The sequence below is a fragment of the Leuciscus leuciscus genome, assembly GCF_965113295.1.
Source record: "Leuciscus leuciscus genome assembly, chromosome: 6".
NCBI classification, from domain to species: domain Eukaryota; kingdom Metazoa; phylum Chordata; class Actinopteri; order Cypriniformes; family Leuciscidae; genus Leuciscus; species Leuciscus leuciscus.
This window is the reverse complement of record NC_138730.1, coordinates 28589537-28608259: the sequence shown is the minus strand read 5'-3', so window position 1 is coordinate 28608259 and position 18723 is coordinate 28589537. Positions and strand designations below refer to the sequence as shown.

The 18723-nt window shown below is 38.0% G+C and overlaps 1 protein-coding gene across 1 annotated transcript; it reads right to left on the bottom strand.

The window, feature by feature from the left end:
• Nucleotides 1-812: 812 nt before the first annotated feature.
• On the bottom strand, nucleotides 813-5501 carry pi15b (peptidase inhibitor 15b). Its single transcript, XM_082174397.1, has 6 exons — nucleotides 5385-5501; nucleotides 4962-5257; nucleotides 3190-3308; nucleotides 2811-2943; nucleotides 2611-2726; nucleotides 813-2451 (listed from the first exon to the last, which is right to left on the bottom strand). Exons 2-6 carry the CDS (start codon nucleotides 5226-5228, stop codon nucleotides 2316-2318), a joined length of 771 nt encoding a protein of 256 aa, XP_082030523.1. The 5' UTR covers nucleotides 5229-5257; nucleotides 5385-5501; the 3' UTR covers nucleotides 813-2315.
• Nucleotides 5502-18723: the final 13222 nt, after the last annotated feature.

Sequence of the window (18723 nt, the reverse complement as noted above, 5' to 3'; positions counted from 1 at the left end):
TAGTGTGAAAATAAATAAAATAATGATTATTTCGATGTATCTGTTGGCAGAGAGGGCCTTTAGCAGGCCCGGTCAATGTATGCAGTGGTTTTGACCTATATTTTGCTGAGAGAGCTGGATTGTTATGTTTGTTATTTGGTGGTAGACATGGGGGAAGTCTTTCAGTTTTGTTTTGTTTTTGTGCTCACATCCACTGCCAATATCGAGGGTCTGCAAAATTATAAAAACAGGGGTATATTGTTTTTTTCCTAAGCAAACATACTATTGGTTTACCATTTCTAATATTTCAGCTTTATCAACATACAGAAATGCTGAGAATGTTTTCACCAGATCAGTCTTGCACAGAGATCAGGAATATTTTCAGGTGTCTGAAAACTATTATAATCGAGTCCTGCAGATTTGAAGACAGCTCTGAATTTTTCAACAGAAACAGAACAGAAAGGCATATATTCAAAGTAACACAAGAGGTTGACAAAAGAAGAAATAATGCAAAACTAAATCTGAAAAGTGGATGAGGAGAATCGCTGAAGAACTGTCCAGGAAAACTGGAACCATTTAGCTTCATGGACACATGTTTACACAATCCATAAAGTAATGCAGCAGTCTCTGAAAGACACTGAAATAATGTGAAGTAACATGTGCCAGGAAAATCTAAGAAATGTGTTTACATATGAACCCAATACATCTCTTGAATGTCACTGTGCGTTTGCAAATACAGTTTTTCAGTAAACTTAAAACTACCTTTGAATGACACTTATTTTCACACACATACAAAGCACCTTAAACTGTACCCAAAAACAGACACTCACAAGTAGTAAAGAATTCTTTATTTGTATATATTTTCAGCACAAAACACTAGAAACACTTAAACTACACCAACTGCATATTGGGCTAAATATAAACAATCTCAGTGCAATATGTGCTAGTAGTGCTACTGTATCTTGTGTTTAGGGAGATAAAATAACATAAGAGCATACAATATATATCTCTCATTTAAAAAGAAGAAGAACATGAAGAAAACAATACCGCTACTATGTGCTGGGAATGTATAACGAAAAATTCTCAATCTCAGTGAGCCACCAATTGAAAGAGCAGTTATGCTGGCACAAAATAATGCACTATATATCACTGTATATGAAATGACACAATCATAAATTGAATAGCTTAGATGCACCTCCTCTCTCCCAGAGAACTAAAAAACTAGGATGTGGAGTTTGGTAGAGGTCACAATCTGAGGTCATGTTAGTGTAACCATGGCAACATCACTGTTCAGCAAACATTACGTAAAAAGAAAAGCGAATCAAATTCAGAGTAGCAATCCTCGACACAGAAAAGCACCACTCCATGATCATTTATCATGAATTGCCAATTGATATAGTTAAAGCTACACTGTGTAGGATTTTCTCCCATCTAGCGGTGAAATTGTTTATGACTACCAACTGAATATTACTTTCTAGCCCCTCCCATTCCGAGGGCATTTTAACTCCTACGGTGGCCGTATTATTTCAAATCTGCCAGCAGTCGCGAGTAATCTCCCCCTCGCATTCGTCACGGCGCCACTGAGTGTAAAAACGCTTGAATTTCCAGGTATGTCCCTCTTTGGCTAATGTATTTTCAAGATGGAGGCGCAACATGGCTGCCGTCATTCGAGCGACTCGCTCGTATGTATTCTTAAATGGCAGATTCTACGCTTACGAGAATACTTGATTAGTTGGTAGAAGTAATTACACATTAATGAGCACATATCATTTTGAAAGAACAAAGTGTTTTTTTGCTAAGAATCAACTTCAAAAATTACACAATGTAGCTTTAAATGTAACACGCACACAAACACCATATAATATAACTAAACATGAGAACTTTACATAACCAAATAAAAATGTTGAAAATACATTCAACGTTATCATTACAAAAACCTCAGAGCGGTTTTTGCTACTGAAAATACATGTACAGCTATAAAAACAAAAAATAGCTTGAATGTTTTATGTCTAAGCACCTTGGAAAAACCCTGACGTAACGGATGTAAAAAAAGAAAAGTGTATAAAAGTGGAATATAACCATTCTTACATAGAGTGATCAGTACAGACTTGATCTGTGAACCAGAAGAAACTATAACTACTATCCATGAGCATCAATATGATGGCTGATCCTAAAACAGTCATGTTAAGATTGTATTAACATTAGCACCATTTCTGGAATCGATAGTATCACATACAAAAAAGCAGCTAAATCTGCTGTACAAAATGCATATATATTTAAAAGATATATTACACAGTACATTACTGTAAAATTGCATTAAACATATGACAGACAGCTTATTTAAACCAGTACATGAAGTTTGAGTTGATGGCAGGAAAGCACATGTTGTTGCTGCATGAACCCCCATAGCTTGGAGGACAGGTTGAGCATGGCACACCGACTCTGTAAGGTGCTTCGCCAATCCAGTTGCCCCTGAAAAATAGGATTCTTTTAAAAATATGCCACAAAGACAAGCATGCGTAACACTTTAGTCATGCTCTGGCATTATCAGACTAAGAATGGCACACTCTGTGCTCTTGTAGAGTGTAAGGTCTGGCTAGAGTCACATTAAAGGATAAAAACATGACTAACTTTGGGGAATAATTGCAGACCAAGTACGTTGCCTCCCTCCACACGGCACCCCACACTACCATATTGTAACAGGTTTGGATGGCACATCCGACTCTGTTTGATGACGCCCACACCATCTGTAACATTCAGAGAGCATCAGACATGCAAGTTTTTGCTGTTTGCTTAATCTGAATTATGACTTGCAACCAAACTCAACTCACTTGTGTGTAATGTGTGCACATGGGTCCATAACAGCGCATCGGGCAGCGGGGATTGCAGTCGCGCGGGTATGGAAATGCATAATCTCTGACCTCATCATACCAAGGTTTAACCAGCTGAAGAATGGAGCGGTAACTGGCAGGAGCACAATTTGGGCGGGTGGGGGGTGGGGGGACAGTATTATACACTGGACTGTATCCAAAACACAATTCTGGTCTGGCCTGATGCCTTGAGTCTTGTTCATCATTTGTAATTTGATAATGCTGCCAAAGTGACATTTTTAAGTCTTAAATGAGCACCATTCTTCTTTATTCAAGGAACACTAAAGATATGAGAGGTTTTTCTGTCAATGGCAAACAACTGTTCACCTGCAAGACTTACTAGCCAGTTCGGACTGAGAGGTTTTGACCCAGATATCTGAGAAGGTAAGGAGGTCCATGTTCCCAAATACAGGTGGCTGCCCAAGCTTCTGCTGACCTGGCCAGGCCTTCATCCCAAAGCTAAAAAAAGTATTAAAAACAGAGGTAATTGTGTGCAATAAAAAATATTATAATTATTCTTATTATTTTACATTTTTTACATTTGAAACCATGGAGGAAAGCATATAAAATCCATGTCAAATAGACATAAGATTAAATTGCCCTACTTTCTGCTAATGTCTGCTCTCTAATTGCTCTCGTGGTACTTTGATGTCATACACATGAGGTCTGCGCAGTGCCACTTCAAGTCAAACACACCTAGGCTGCGTCCGAAATCACATTCTCTTGAGTAGGCCTACTTATTTTGAATAAGTAATTATTTCACGATTACTAAAAGTAGGCCTATGTTCTATATAGTGTGTATGAATGTAATCTGGACGTTCTACATTCGACAAGTTGTCATTATCACGTGACCTATAGTAGGGAAGTATGAGATTTTAGGTGTGTTCGACATCGGCTGCGGCTGGATGTAACCGATCGGCGAGAGTAGCCGCGTGCAGGCGGGGAGGAGCTGCAAACGGAGACGTGAAGTCGGACACTTTCTGGTTCCCGTAGTGACCGCTCACGTGGTGTTTGCATACTTTACCACAGCTGCAGTGAAATAAATGCAATATTTGCCAAATAATACACAGATGTTTCATTTCATGAGACATGTTCATTCAATACTTTATGTACTGCTTCATACAGCGTCTGTTTGAACAAGAATAAAGTTCAACATAAGCAACTATCAATGAAGTGGAGTCTACGTTTTTTAAGCAGTTTTAATTTGATAAACATGACACAATATAACATGACAACGACATGAAAAGAGTGTTCACTGTTATAATAAACTGATTTGAGAGCATTAGAGGAACTAAAGGTGTTCGAATAAACACGAAACACACGTGATCGTTGTCATGCGGTGAATCCGGCCAATCGTGGAACAGCTGTGTCGTCATCAGCCCTCCTGCAGCCCAGTGCAGCCGCTCTTGAGAAGCTGCGCTGGCTGAGTTCTCCGGCTACTCTCGAAACGCTCTCGCGGTACTTTGATGCCATACGTCACAGTCACGTGGCGTCGGCGCTGTATCAAGTCGGACAAAATTTCTAACCGGCATGCACTGCTTCAAGTCAGCCGCCGATCGTTCTGCGCAGAGCTGCATGAAGTCGAACAAGCCCTTTGGATGCAGCCCTAGTGTGATGATCATGTGAACATTTAGTCACATGACCAGAGATGTTTAATCCCGTGTACGTGTGTGTGTGTGTGTGTGTGTGTGTGTGTGTGTGTGTGTGTGTGTGTGTGTGTGTAAATGACATACTTGTTTTACTTTATAATAGGCTACTTAATTGTAGTAATTGCAAACAAACTGGGATTAAACTGTTCTGGTCTTGTGACTATTTACACCACCCACGTAAAAATGTTTACATTAAATCAATATTTTATACTCGCAAATTCTGTGTAAAATAAATCAACGACTATTTAATACCCTTTAAACTCAAAAGTACATTTACCGGTGGGATTAAATGATTTGAAACTATTATAGTAAACTATTATTATATTTTATTGTATCCAGCAGGAGGAGCTGTCGGATGAATTAAATGCAGCACCGCATTTCAATCTAATCTGCTTCATTTAATGTTGATAGTGAGGGGTAAAATGCTTCATATTGTTTCTTTGGAAATGAGTAGGATGCTTACCATGTACTCCATGTTTGCTGCAGGTGGGAAAACATTCGCGCGCACCTTGTTGTGATAGTCCAGAATTGCTATCATGTCATCTTGAGAAATGTACCGTTTTCGCCTTGATTTGGGTATGGATGGCAATCCGTCATTACCCATTTCCGATTTATTGATAGTGAGATTGGTTCCGGTGAGCGTTTCAGTCGCATTTCTGATAATCCAAGCGCTCGCATCACTGGCTACGAATACAAGAAACAAATCGGTAAAAAAGTTGATGGTCTTCATCCCTCTTTTGGTGACTAATCAGTGATTATCTGCAAGTAAAATATGAACATTTACATGAAATATAACTGATACAAAGAGAGACACAAATATATATTTTAATTATACATTGTAGGCTATTTAAAAAGTGTGTGTAAGATTCCTGCATCAACATCGTACCGTTGAATCGTTCGTTTCTGAATGAGTGTGCGGAGCAGCTCTGTGAGTCTCAGTTATCCTGATGGAGATCTCTCATCCCGTCCACTGCTGCCTCTGGCTTTTATACTGTGCTGCTGGGATTCAGGAGGCAAGCGCAAGGTGCTCTGACTGCGACCGGTCACCTGAACACCAGAATGAGGCCAGCTCACTATCTTACACTCTGTATGCTACTGTTTTAATTGCAATATAGTGAACTTAATTTAAAAAATATATATAATTACGTGCTGGCTGTAGCTACATTATTACACTGCTACTTAACTAATAAATACATAAATAGACATTAGAAATATTTTTTGAATATAAATACTTGTATTAGCTTATTAGGATATAGACCGGGGAAAGACGGGATTCCAGGGGTGGATCTACAGTGTTCTACAAAGGCAATCATTCAGAAACAAGTATTAAAGGAAATATAAGCAGTTAATTCCAGACATGCTTGTAATAACACTAATTAAGTTTGCTATTAGTTGCACTGAAAATATACCATGCTACTGGATGCATTTTTTGTCTCCTTAAAAAAGACAAATGTTACAAAATCAATGTATAGCATAACCTTTGCGGAGACTAAAATCTTGTTAATAGACACAATTAACCTTTCTCAGTATGGCTAACAGCTTAGAAAGTCAGTGAGATATGGTTTTTGTATTATATATGATTTTCTTCTATTATTCATTATACAGATACACTTGTTCAGTGTTTGAGTCCAAAGAGCCCATTTGCCAGCATGTGTGTGGAGCCAAGTTAAGAAGCCCTTTGGAAGCATATCGTTTTCTTTGGCAGGTGGAAGCTGAGTAAGAGCAACGTGACGCACATACGACCCCACTCCCCCGTTAACTCTCCTCCCCTTTTCCACTGAACAGTGAATTTGCAGGTTTTCTTGGAACTGAGTGTTACTACTTATGCATTCTTTGGTCCAGAAGTGAGATTTTTACTATGTCCAAGAAGTAATTAGCCCTAAGTTAGAAGTTACGTTTTTGGGTAAAATTTTAAATTGGGTTAAATGAAGGCAATGCATTACATTATCTCATCTCATTGCAAATTTTCAGCTGCTTCCTCTTCACCAGGCCAAATGAGTGGATTATACCATAGATAGAGGATCTTATTGGGTCCCCCTTTTCACAGGACCCTGGTACATTTTCCTATTTAAAACTCTCAGTGATAGCCTTTATAAAATGAACAAATGTTATTTTGCCTTCACAAAATAGTAATTTGCTATAAATCAGCAAAACGGAAGCAAGTGCAGAGATACTGGAGTGACACTCATAGCTTGACTCTCACTCATAGAAAGACCCTAAAATAGAATAACCAAAGTATGTCATATACTGTATGAGGGACAAAACATGCTTAAAGAATAGAGAAATAATTGTAAACTGCATAATTTGAGATGGGATATTATCTGTGGTAAAAGATAAAACAGCATGCAAGAAACCAGATGAATAATGTGAATATCTAATCTTATGGATTTCTTTTCCTGTGCATAGTATTGGATTTTAAAGGAGGAACGATTCGGGCTGTTTAAGAATACATTTCACACAAACTGAGCAATGCAGTAAGATGATATGAAATGAAATCTTTTGCAGTTCTTCTGTATGTTGGCCTTAACCCAGTCTTATGCTAATTAAACCCCTATGTCCCCTCATTCATATTTAATAATTAATTAATATTTGATTATTTTACAGTGCATATTCACTTCTTGGACTGGTGCTGTTTAGCTGAAGAGTGGGAGCTGGAAAGAGAAGGTCTACTGCCAACAACCCATCAGTATCCTTGCTTAGCATTTGTGTGCTCCACCCAATGATGTTCTTACTAACTGGCAGCTCATAGTTACAGCAGAACAACTTCATTTCCCTGTGCCTTAGGAGGTAAAAACTGTCCCAGTGAAACTTCCAAATGACAAACCTGTAATCAGAGGTTCACTAAAGCCAATGGCTTCTATATATAACTATTGTTTATTTTGTTCTAAAAAGATTATTCGAGCGACCTACTTATGTGCCTTGTATTCTGTGAATTCTGCAGTAATAAAAAAAAAGTCCCAGAAAAGCTACATATAGCCATGCTTACTTTGCATTCTGAAAGACTGCTTTGTGCATATGCATCTTCATTACATGGAGCCATGCATTTCATCCCCACTGTTTACCATTATTTTATAGTCAAAATTCATTCACACACTTAAATCTACCCTATTTAATTAAAAAAATCCATGATGGTCAAAACACAATAAATACATTTAAAGAAACAAATGATCAAGTTCAATATGCAGGTGTGAGTATGAGGAGATCTTAGGTCATTAAGTCGAATGGTTCATCAAGATTCATTCAGTCTTTAAATCTTGAACTGAAAGTTTTTGGCTAGAAACACATTTGTAGCAACAACTTATAATGATAAAAAGAGACATACTATTGAATTATTCATCAGGGACCTATGAAAATCTCAAACAGGAACATTGTGTTCATTCACCTATTCACCATGCTGAATCGCTGATATCTGCTCATTTCCATCACTGAACAGCTCATATACTGACAGTTTATTGTTTGGTCACTTTTTTGTTGTAACAAGTTGTCCTCAACATTATTTCAGTAAAGAACACCTATTGTGAATGTATATGCAAATAAATGCATTTGCGAACATGCACTATCATTCAAACGTTTGGGGATGTGTGATCTGTAATGGTCGGTATGAAAATCTCCTTATTCACCAAGGCTGCATTTATTTGAGCAAAAATATGCTAGTAAAAACAGTAATTTTGTGAAATATTATTACAATTTAAAATAACTGTTTTCTATTTGAATATATATTAAAATGTAATATATTTCTGTTATGGCAAAGCTGATTTTTCAGCATCATTACTCTCCAGTCTTCAGTGTCACATCCTTCAGAAATCAGAAATTCTTGCAGCTCAAGAAACAATTATTATTATTAAACATTTCTTATGAATATTTTTGTGGAAACCAAGATTAGGATTTAGGATTCTTTAACGAACTGAAAATTTGAACAGAAATTTGGCGCGCTCACAGACATCTGAGAGACAGAGACGTGTGGTATCGATCAGCAACAGGTCATTTGAATGGTTATCAGAGACAAATTTACAACTTCATTTGCTATGAAGAAATATATCTCACTGCAACAGGGTGATATGTTCCTTGACAAAATGAAGAGATCATCCAAAATACATCCATCGAAAATACATCTATATCTTAAGCGAGCTTTGTTGCATACAGTTAGGGTGGGTGTTTATAATGTTACAATGATTTGTGACATAATGGAGTTGTGCAACATTTCTGTAGATGATGTGCCAAAACATTGTCTAGTTCAGGAGTCAAATTGTTGTTTGATCCCAAACCAATTTTTGTTGTACCACAAAAAAATACAATATTAGGTCATCTTTAACATGCTAATGTTCAGCTAAACATTCCCTCTCACATTAAAATGTATAAAGTAAATTAAAATGAAATCAAGTTTTTGACTAAATACAGTACCATACGCATGCTATAGGGCAGGCCTAAAATGCAACACTATTTTATGCAATATGTAACAGTTAAAAGGGTTCTTCGTCTGTCCAGGAGAGCTATCATTGTAAGGGGGGGAAGTACCATGACAGACATGACAGCTTGTAATAAAAAAAACTTTGTCACATGCACTCAAAGTGTGCGTCAGCCATGGCAAACATTCTTGTGTATCTGATATTTGCTTAATCAAATACATCTATTCTCTGAAAAATCTTCTGTTGCAGAATGTCAAAACATCTCTGACATCATTTTTTTGTTCTTCATTGTTTACTTGCTAACAATTGTGCTCAGAATAAACTCATGCTCAAGGATGACAGTGAAACTAGCAATTATGATACAAAGTATAAATAAATGTTTGCTTTTATTTTATTGACATTTTAAAATGTCAGAGTAGGGAGAGAAAATTTCCCCCTTAAGGGAACCTCCAAGCACAACAACTCTCTCAGTACTCCATAAAAGCACTATAGCTCAGATATGAAAAAAGAGATTAAAAACCTCCCTTTCTATCATGAGTCACTTAACAGAATTCCCTGGAACACAAAGAGAACAAACTTCTAATGCACTCTCTTAAACTGCAGTGCTGTTTATAGGAAGATGATCACATCATCATCTAAGATACACTTTTTTGGGGGGGCAATTTATTAACGTGTGAGGTTTATGAGCACTGTAATGAAAACAATTTCAAATGAAGCACATTAATGTCTATAACTGGGGTCAAATCTCATAAAGCATTATTGGGAGATCACCAAACAGCCTCTGGAGTCTCTATGCCGAAATTCATTAACACTATTATATTTTTCTTTAAAAGAGACATATGGTTCAGTGACGTTGGCTCAGACTAATGCTGTGATTAACTATCTGTTTGTTTCTCTAGTCCATATGTAATCCTTGATTTAATTTCTTACGGTTCATGCTGATATCAATAATGGACTCCTGTATTGGCTATCATTTTGTGACCCCCATGATGCAGTGCAATGTTTTTCTCATCAGGATTTTAATGGCAAATTAGATGGCCAAACCTCCCAGAGATGAATCCCACACAACCTCCAAAAATCATCCACATGTGGGAATCTATAATTAAATGAAGAAAATTAAATTTTTAAGCAATAAATTGTTAGTTTGTGGCTTGGCAATCTTGTGTCTTTGGCAAGACCAAGATAATGGTAGTCTAATCATGTGGAGAAGGATTTCACACATAAGATTTATTTACAAGACATTCTTTGTAAACCCAGTGGCCCCAAGTGTAATACATTTTTAGGCTACAATGCAGATATTGGTCAAATGAACAAACAGCATCTCTTCTACTTACTTTTAAAAACGGAATATTTCCGTTTGTAAAACTGATGCAATGGAAAATTGCTGCACATTATATTTCTGTGCAAACGAGCAAAGATGCAGTCACAAAGCGGCAAATCCGCTTGACCGACTTGAACCGAAATCTGCGATGGAAAGACTTTTGTCCTCACGCAAAACTCCTGGTCTAGCTCCACCTCTCTGGACGTCTGGGGTGGAGGGATAGAGTTGTGGGTAGGGTTAGGACAGGGTTAGGGTATATTCTAGCTCCACCCATTAGGCCCAAATTACATTCGCTCCTCCTCGCTGGACATCTAGCGAAGAGGAGCTAGAAATGACTGGATTTTGCCAGCGAAAATTCACCAACAATGATGATGAACGGTATTCAATTATCAACCAATTCATTATAAAACACTGGTTCATTCAAGGCAGAACACTTATTCAAAAGAAGTAGGCCTACCTACTCAGAGAATATGCAATTTCGGACACAGCCGCTCTCTTTATGAATGAGCAATTGAGTCATTTACTATTCAGCCAATTTGTTCAAAACAGATTCATTCAGAAATAAACAAGTGGCTTTATAAGTAAGTCATTGGGTCATTTGTTGTGATTGAATGGCATAGTTACATTCTTGTGATATGTCTGTTGCTTTACTATGTCAGAAGTTAAATAATTGAATCACAGTGTGTGTAAAACGCCAATCTCTTCGAGAGGCTGCTCGCTGCAGAACAAATGGGTGGAGCTAGACATCCAGTGAGGAGGTAATTTGGTCCTAATGGGTGGAGCTAGAATACACCCTAACCCTATCCTAACTCTGTCCCTCCACCCCATTAGACGTCCAGAGAGGAGGAGCTGGACATCATTTGACTCTGCAGCGAGTACCACTTAATCTCTTTAAGGAAAATACTAAAGGACTATAACCAGCATATCAAAGAGAACAAGAGGGCAAGATCACCAAAAACCCTGCAAACTAAAAGTCTTGAAATGAAATTAGGTTAATGACATGTACATGAAAAGGGCATGCAGGACCAGCTGCCTCGGTCAAGCACTGAATGTCTTTGAATGACCTTTGGGGCGATCCCGTCCTAAACCTATTGTTAAAAGCAAAGTGAGATTGAATAACAAACTGTATTGTTGGTGCTCTGGCCAGAACATTGAACAGTGGAAACCATAGCAGCAAGCACTTTAAATAAAAGTGAATTATAGTGTGCAGCGTGGACTAATGCACAAACTAATGTTGAATGTTGTAAAATGTCATGTTGCATCAAAGGGATTTTTAATGTGGTCTAGACCGAATGGAACAGGAGTTGTGCAGTTGTGTATTTTTTTTGCAGTGATTAAAGTGATGGTGCACTGGGCTGGTCAGTTGTCTGGTTTAGACAGGAAGTGGCAATGGCCCGCATTTTCAGTGTGGGAGGAACATGTGGACACTTGTTTTAAATCTTCCATTCATTACAACACCATATTTGAACCAAAATTATAGTGTAGAATTGTTTCCATATCTTTAGTGTTGCTCCAAAAGAAAACTTAAATGCATTGTAAATTGCTTTGGATTAATGTCAAATGCATTAATATAAATGCAAATGTCTGAATCTATCTCCAGAGCCTTTGGAAACATCATAACAAATGGGTTGCACTGTAGGTATGAATTTCAATGAGAGCATGGTAACTGTATGTGTCTATGAGTGTTCTTGTGCTTGTGTAACAGTTCTTTCTGCATTCCAACATCTTTTTTCTTCCTCAATTCACATGTATGCCAGGAGAGAAAAGAGCTCTCAGTACCATATATAGAATTACACTACAAAAATAGAACTAACAGGCGGCATTCAAAAACATTCGAACTAATGCAGAAGATTATTGCATGGCGATATCATCATCCACCACTACAACTGTTTATAGGAATGACACAGTATTATGACATGCAAAACCTATAAAATGAAACTATGACTAAAATGTAGGCTATATTATAAATTAGCAATACATTTCATTCTTATGCGTCAGAGACCATCAATGAAAAGAACAGTAACAGTCAACCCTTACTTTTAAAATGGTTTGTTTGAACAATAACAGCTGACATAATGGCAAGAGCTCATGTTGTACTGGTTGAAATCATAGTTTTAAAAAGGAGATGATGTCATGCAACCATGTTTTTCAAGCTGATACAAGGGGTCCGATAAGGAATAGCATATCAAATGTTCCCCTCCACCTGAATGATGCAATCCATCAGCACAACAGCAATTTATGACTACACTTCACAGATAGATTTTGTTTTATCTTTGTGTTGTGTATAATTATGGAAACATTGTGCAGTTCGCTTATAATTTTTGTGCACATGATGAATAAGTGTAAAACTTGACTTAAATTGGATAATGACCAACTGTATAGAGAAACAGCTCAGAGAGATAAAGACCAAAGACACAGGCAGATTAACCATATGGGCCATTTGGGCAAGTGCCCAGGGGCACCACGCAAATATTTTTTTCTCTTTTAAACTCTCAAACGTATTTCTAGGCCTATATAGACCCTTTCATCAGAACGTTCTAAATTCCCTGAATGTTTTGTTGAAAGTTTATTATTTTCATTATTTTATAGTTTTTTAGTTTTTGTGGACGCGCGATCTACCGCCAGATTCACACTACTGCGTGAGCACGCGCGTTTCATTTCAACGCCCATATTAGGCCTACACTAGCGTGTCCACTGGCACGGAGCAGAGCGAGTGTTTTCAGCGTGAAGCTAAACTTCTTTAGGCTATGAACTGAAAACGCTCACTCTGCTCTGCGCTAGGCTAGTGGAAACGCACCATTCAGATTCTGGGAGTGTGCTGTGCGGTTTCGCGTCCTTTCAATCGAAATTAAACTGCTTCGCAACGCTCATGTATGTGTGAATCCACTCCAGAGCATCTGCCTTGCACTTTCACGTTGTACTTTGCAAAAAAGTTGCACTCTAGGTGTCAGTGCCGAAAGCACACGAAAGAACGTCAGAACCCAACGTCAGACTGACGTCAACATCCGATGCATAGGCTACATAAAGTATTTTATGTGCCCTATTGTATATGTATGTATTCATACGGTACATGTCCACAGAATACAACAAATCTCACATTCACACATGGCAAAGTCCATGCCAGCTGTGCTGTATCAATTACATTGTTTTAGCAGGGAAAGAAAACCACTTGCGCACTTTCACTGTTTTTCTGAGATATTTGAGCACCCGATCTTTGACGAGGGGTTACTGTGGAAAATCCACTGCAATGTGGCACTGTCTTAGTATGTCATGATAAGACTTTTTTTATACTTCTTAACGCACAGTGGAATTTAAATATATTTGATATGCGTTATCTTCAGCAATATTTCTTTAGGCACATATAAGCACAGGCACTTTGTGGAACAAAGCGCCTACAAAGACACAGAGTGAACTGATGGCTTTATCTATAGGAATAGTCTGGCTTTGCAATGCACTCTGGGACATACTGGCAGCCTTGGTTTTGTCTTTGTTCCATCTAAGTGCTTAGCAAGTGTTATTGTTGGCTTTCTGTTCCGTTTCCCTCCCGTTTGAGGCCTGAACTCTCTGCAGTGCCCCCAAACAAATACAGAGGGCCCAGCCTTTGTGAGAACCACCATGAACTACTGCCTCGAGAGGCACGAAGCACGGTTTTAAATGACCAGCTGGTGTGCCCAAAGTGCTTTATTTTGTCAGGTGGCCATGTATATAAGAAAAATATTGTATTGGATAACCATGTTGGCAACTATTGGATAACCATGATGCAACCAAATTAGCTCCTGGTGCGAACAGTCATGTAAGCCAATTTTTCAAGTGATTATAAATGGTCATGTTTTGTTTATGACGCAGGGAAGAATCATTCAGCTGTTCTGCTGTAACCTACAACACACAAAAACTTCCCGTTTGAACAAAACAGAGATATGACTATTGCATAAAACAATGTTCTTATCATTAAATAGAGTTAATTTTTTCTTGTTGTTGATTGAACTTTACTCTCTCTTGCTTAACGCATCAGCTTTAGGTATAAGAATATGCGCTGTTGTTTTGGGGAGTGGTTCTTCTGTCTCTACTTGTTTATTTAAACACAGCTGCTGTGTGGGGGAAAGGACACTGACATCATAACCACGCTTGCCCAAATGAAACCAGCAAGAGGCCTACTTCACTTCATATAGTTTTTTTGAAATGATTGAAACAGTCATTCGGACATGGCAATAAACCAAATGTGTATTTAGAACCAATGGTTGTGTTCAAAATGAGGCATAAAAGAGGAAATCTGTATTAATAGGTTTTCATACTTCACAAAAGAGATGTACTGTAACAAGTGACATTTTCAGTCTATTCCACACGCAATGGGAAATGTACCAAGCACACAGGGACACCTTGTGGTGGATTATGGGAAAATGTCCTGAAGCAAGATTTTACTTTTCTTATTGGCCATAAAGCAATTATTTTGAACAATTAAATAACTTAAGCAAATTAAATAACATTAGGACAAAAATAATAGAATTTCACGATTCTTATGTTTGTATCCCCCAGGCAGAGGTGGATAGTAACAAAGTACATTCACTTGAGTACTGTACTTAAAGGGATAGTTCACCCAAAAATGAAAATTCTGTCAGTAATTACTCACCCTCATGTTGTTCCAACCCTGTAAGACCTTCGTTCATCTTCGGAACACAAATTAAGATATTTTTGATTAAATCTGAGAGCTGCATCACTCCTCCACAGGCTTCTAAAAGAATTGAAACTGGCTGGCCCAGAAAAGTTATTAAAGACATTGTTAATATAGTCCAAGTGACTACAGTGGCTCAATCTTAAGTTTATCAAGCGATGAGAATACTTTTTGTGCGCAAAAAGTAAACAAAAATAACAACTTTATTCCACTATTCATTTCCTTCTCTCTGGGCCTCGAGTGTAGCCTAGAAATCTAGACGCACCCTAGTGGCAGCAAAAATTATTTTGCAGCCAGGGTAGTCTAGCAACTCTCCATTGACTTTCGTGCTGGAAAAACCTAAATTGGGTCAGGCCAATCACGTCGTGTATAGAGTAGGCGGGGCGGGCTTAACATAATGACGACAGAGTTGCGACGGTTCCCTGCTACTTGAAAACAAAGAATGGCTGCTGCTGGAGAACAGTCTTTTGAATCGGCTTTGGCCGCAACTCTGGAGGACTTGGAGTTAAGTTTTTCTTTGAGAAAAGAGCAAAGAACGGCACTTAAGTCATTCTTAAAAAAGGAAGATGTGTTCGTAGTTTTGCCGGCCAGATTCAAAAGTTGAATCTATCAACTAATGTTAGCTCCGCTGTTGGAAAAAACGCTCTGGTTGGTTGAAGCGCTGTCCTATTGCGTGCAGAGTGAATTTGAAAGACAGCCGTTTATCCCGCCCCTCTTGAGCGTGTCTATGGTAAGTTGCCAGACCTAACATCTTGATGTAGGTCTGGCTTGCCAGGCTACCTCGAGTGAGTTCACGTAGTGTAATAGCGCAGAGCTTCTGTGTTGTACGTCACACGCATCACACACATGACCAGCGTCGGCCAATAGTGAGCCTACGTGTGACGTACAACACAGAAGCGCTGCGCTATTACACTACGTGAACTCACTCGAGGCTCAGAGAGAAGGAAATGAATAGTGGAATAAAGTCGTTATTTTTGTTTACTTTTTGCGCACAAAAAGTATTCTCGTCGCTTTATAAACTTAAGATTGAGCCACTGTAGTCACTTGGACTATATTAACGATGTCTTTAATAACTTTTCTGGGCCAGCCATTTTCAATCCCTTAGAAGCCTATGGAGGAGTGATCCAGCTCTCAGATTTAATCAAAAATATCTTAATTTGTGTTCCGAAGATGAACGAAGGTCTTACGGGGTTGGAACAACATGAGGGTGAGTAAGTACTGACAGAATTTTCATTTTTGGGTGAACTATCCCTTTAAGTACACTTTTTGAGTATCTGTACTTTACTTGAGTATTATTTTTTCTGGAAACTTTTTACTTTAACTTCACTACATTTGAAAGACAAATATCATACTTTTTACTCCACTAAATTTCTATCAAGGTCCTTGAGTAGAAAGTAGTAAGATCAGTCAGGGGATGATTTTGGTTCCAGGGGTTGCATTTTGGTTGGAAATGAAAGTCGGTTTGACGTCAGAACCCGACAGACGTTTGACGTAAGAACCCGACGTCAATCTGACGTCAGAACCCGACAGACGTTTGACGTAAGAACCCGACGTCAATCTGACGTCAGAACTCAACGTCGGACTGACGTCAAAACCTGACGGACAGACGTTGGATTTTGGTTGGAAATGAAAGGCGGGTTGACGTCAGAACCCGACGGATGTTGGTTTCTGATGTCAACCCGATTTTAATTTTCAACCACAATACAACGTCTGTCCAACGTTGGAGATTAACGTCAATCTGATGTTGATTCTGACATCAACCTGATTTTCATTTTCAATGTTGGGTTTGGTGTTCTAAATGCGAATTTTGTCATTGTTTTGGAGCACACTAGCTTATAGATAACAGTAAGGATAACATATTCATTCTAAAAGCCAAAAAACTTTTCATAGAGACTTTATATAGGGCACTATTTGAGGGAACAGCCATTTGGGTGTCCAAAACCATTGTGGATATTATTGAGTGCACTTATTCAATCTCACATTCAGTCCCACTACTGGAACTGTGTTCTAGAAATAAATTTGATATGAGGGTGTAGGGGCGATTTCTGACACAACCAATATCTGATTAACGTGAATATTATTACTAGTCTTCTCGACTAGATGTCATCCTTTTTTTCTTTTTTTTCTTGTTATTACAAAGGGGTCCCTGCCCCAGGATACATTGCCAATTTGGTGGTATAAATTAACTGAAAAAAGAATGCTTGTTTGGCAATGTGTGTTACAAAACCTACCCATCACACAAAACTTTCCACATTTTTACGTTTTTAAAAAGCCTTTAATATTTTTTACTAGTTTTACAAATGAGGACGTCTTAGTATTAGACAAATTAGGTTTTTGGAGATTTTGTAAGGTTTTGGTCACTTCTGGGTATAAATTTGTGCCCAAAACATAGTTAAGCAGGTACACACACACACACACACACACACACACACACACACACACACACACACACACACACACACACACACACACACACACACACACACACACACACACACACACACACACACACACACACACACACACATATGTGTGTATGAAATTTGATATGCAACCAAAAATACATACAAACTTGTATATGCATGTGTTTATATGTGAAATATCAACTTTTATCTGAATGTGAGTAGATTTCCCACTACAAGTGACCATGTTGTTTTTAAATGCTACCTACGAGCTAAACAAGGAATGTATGAATGAACACACCAGATCTAAATATTCACAACAAACACCCTTTCAACATGAAACCAAGAAATGAGACCTACACTTTCACTGCCTCTCCCCACAGCCTCTCAAATGTTTGTATCCCCCAGGATAGTAACTTACCACAGCAGGGGTAGGCTATGTACTTCTGCGTTCATTGTTTTAGTGTTGTTGTAAAATACTGTCCACATGGATCAGTGTTTCTATTCTGAGGACTGATGACGTTCTTTGTCACCTTTTGCATGGCACAAGTTCATTCATCTTTCAGCAAGTGTCTGACATCATCTGAGCATTCATTATATAAAGTGTGTTCAGATGGCACACGTGGGTTAAGGTTTTGGCAGTTCTGTAACCTAAATTACTTTGATGCCACAGAGAAATTATACATTTTCAGGATCTATTTTTGGCTAGAAGAGTGTAGTTGCCAATCACTTCCACCACTAAAGCTGCCATAAATCCACCCAAGCGTGGGCCACATCTGATCACAACGGTGGCCGGCTATTTTGTTGTGACAACATTACCAATGTTTTCTTTAGTAGTTACAATAAGGTAAGCTGCATAATTATAGACTTAATTGTGGACTAAACTGGTCTGACTGTTGGTGGGAGAACTTAGAAACAATAAAAGTCTATGCCAGATCCATAAATCTAAAGGTCCTCTTGCAGGCCATTTTGTCACAACAAATCTATCTATCTATCTATCTATCTATCTATCTATCTATCTATCTATCTATCTATCTATCTATCTATCTATCTATCTATCTATCTATCTATCTATCTATCTATCTATCTATCTATCTACAATTACAGTATTCAGTATACAAATCGTACAAATTACAAAAATACGGTGTATAGAAAATAATAAATGGAAAAAAAAACATTATAGAAAAAAAAAAGTTTAAAAAATGCGAAATAAAATAAAAGGGACGAGCTGAAAAAAATATGGAAAGGGAAATAATGTTATTTACTAGGGAAATAGATATTTACTAAATATGATTAAGCATTCGATTCTAAATCTGTCTGTCCCCCTTCTGGTCCTATTTTTGATCAAAAACTAAAACTTACAGGTTCACGTTCACCCACCCATAATGTGAAACGATGTGAATATGGTACAGCGTGAGGGCGGGCTT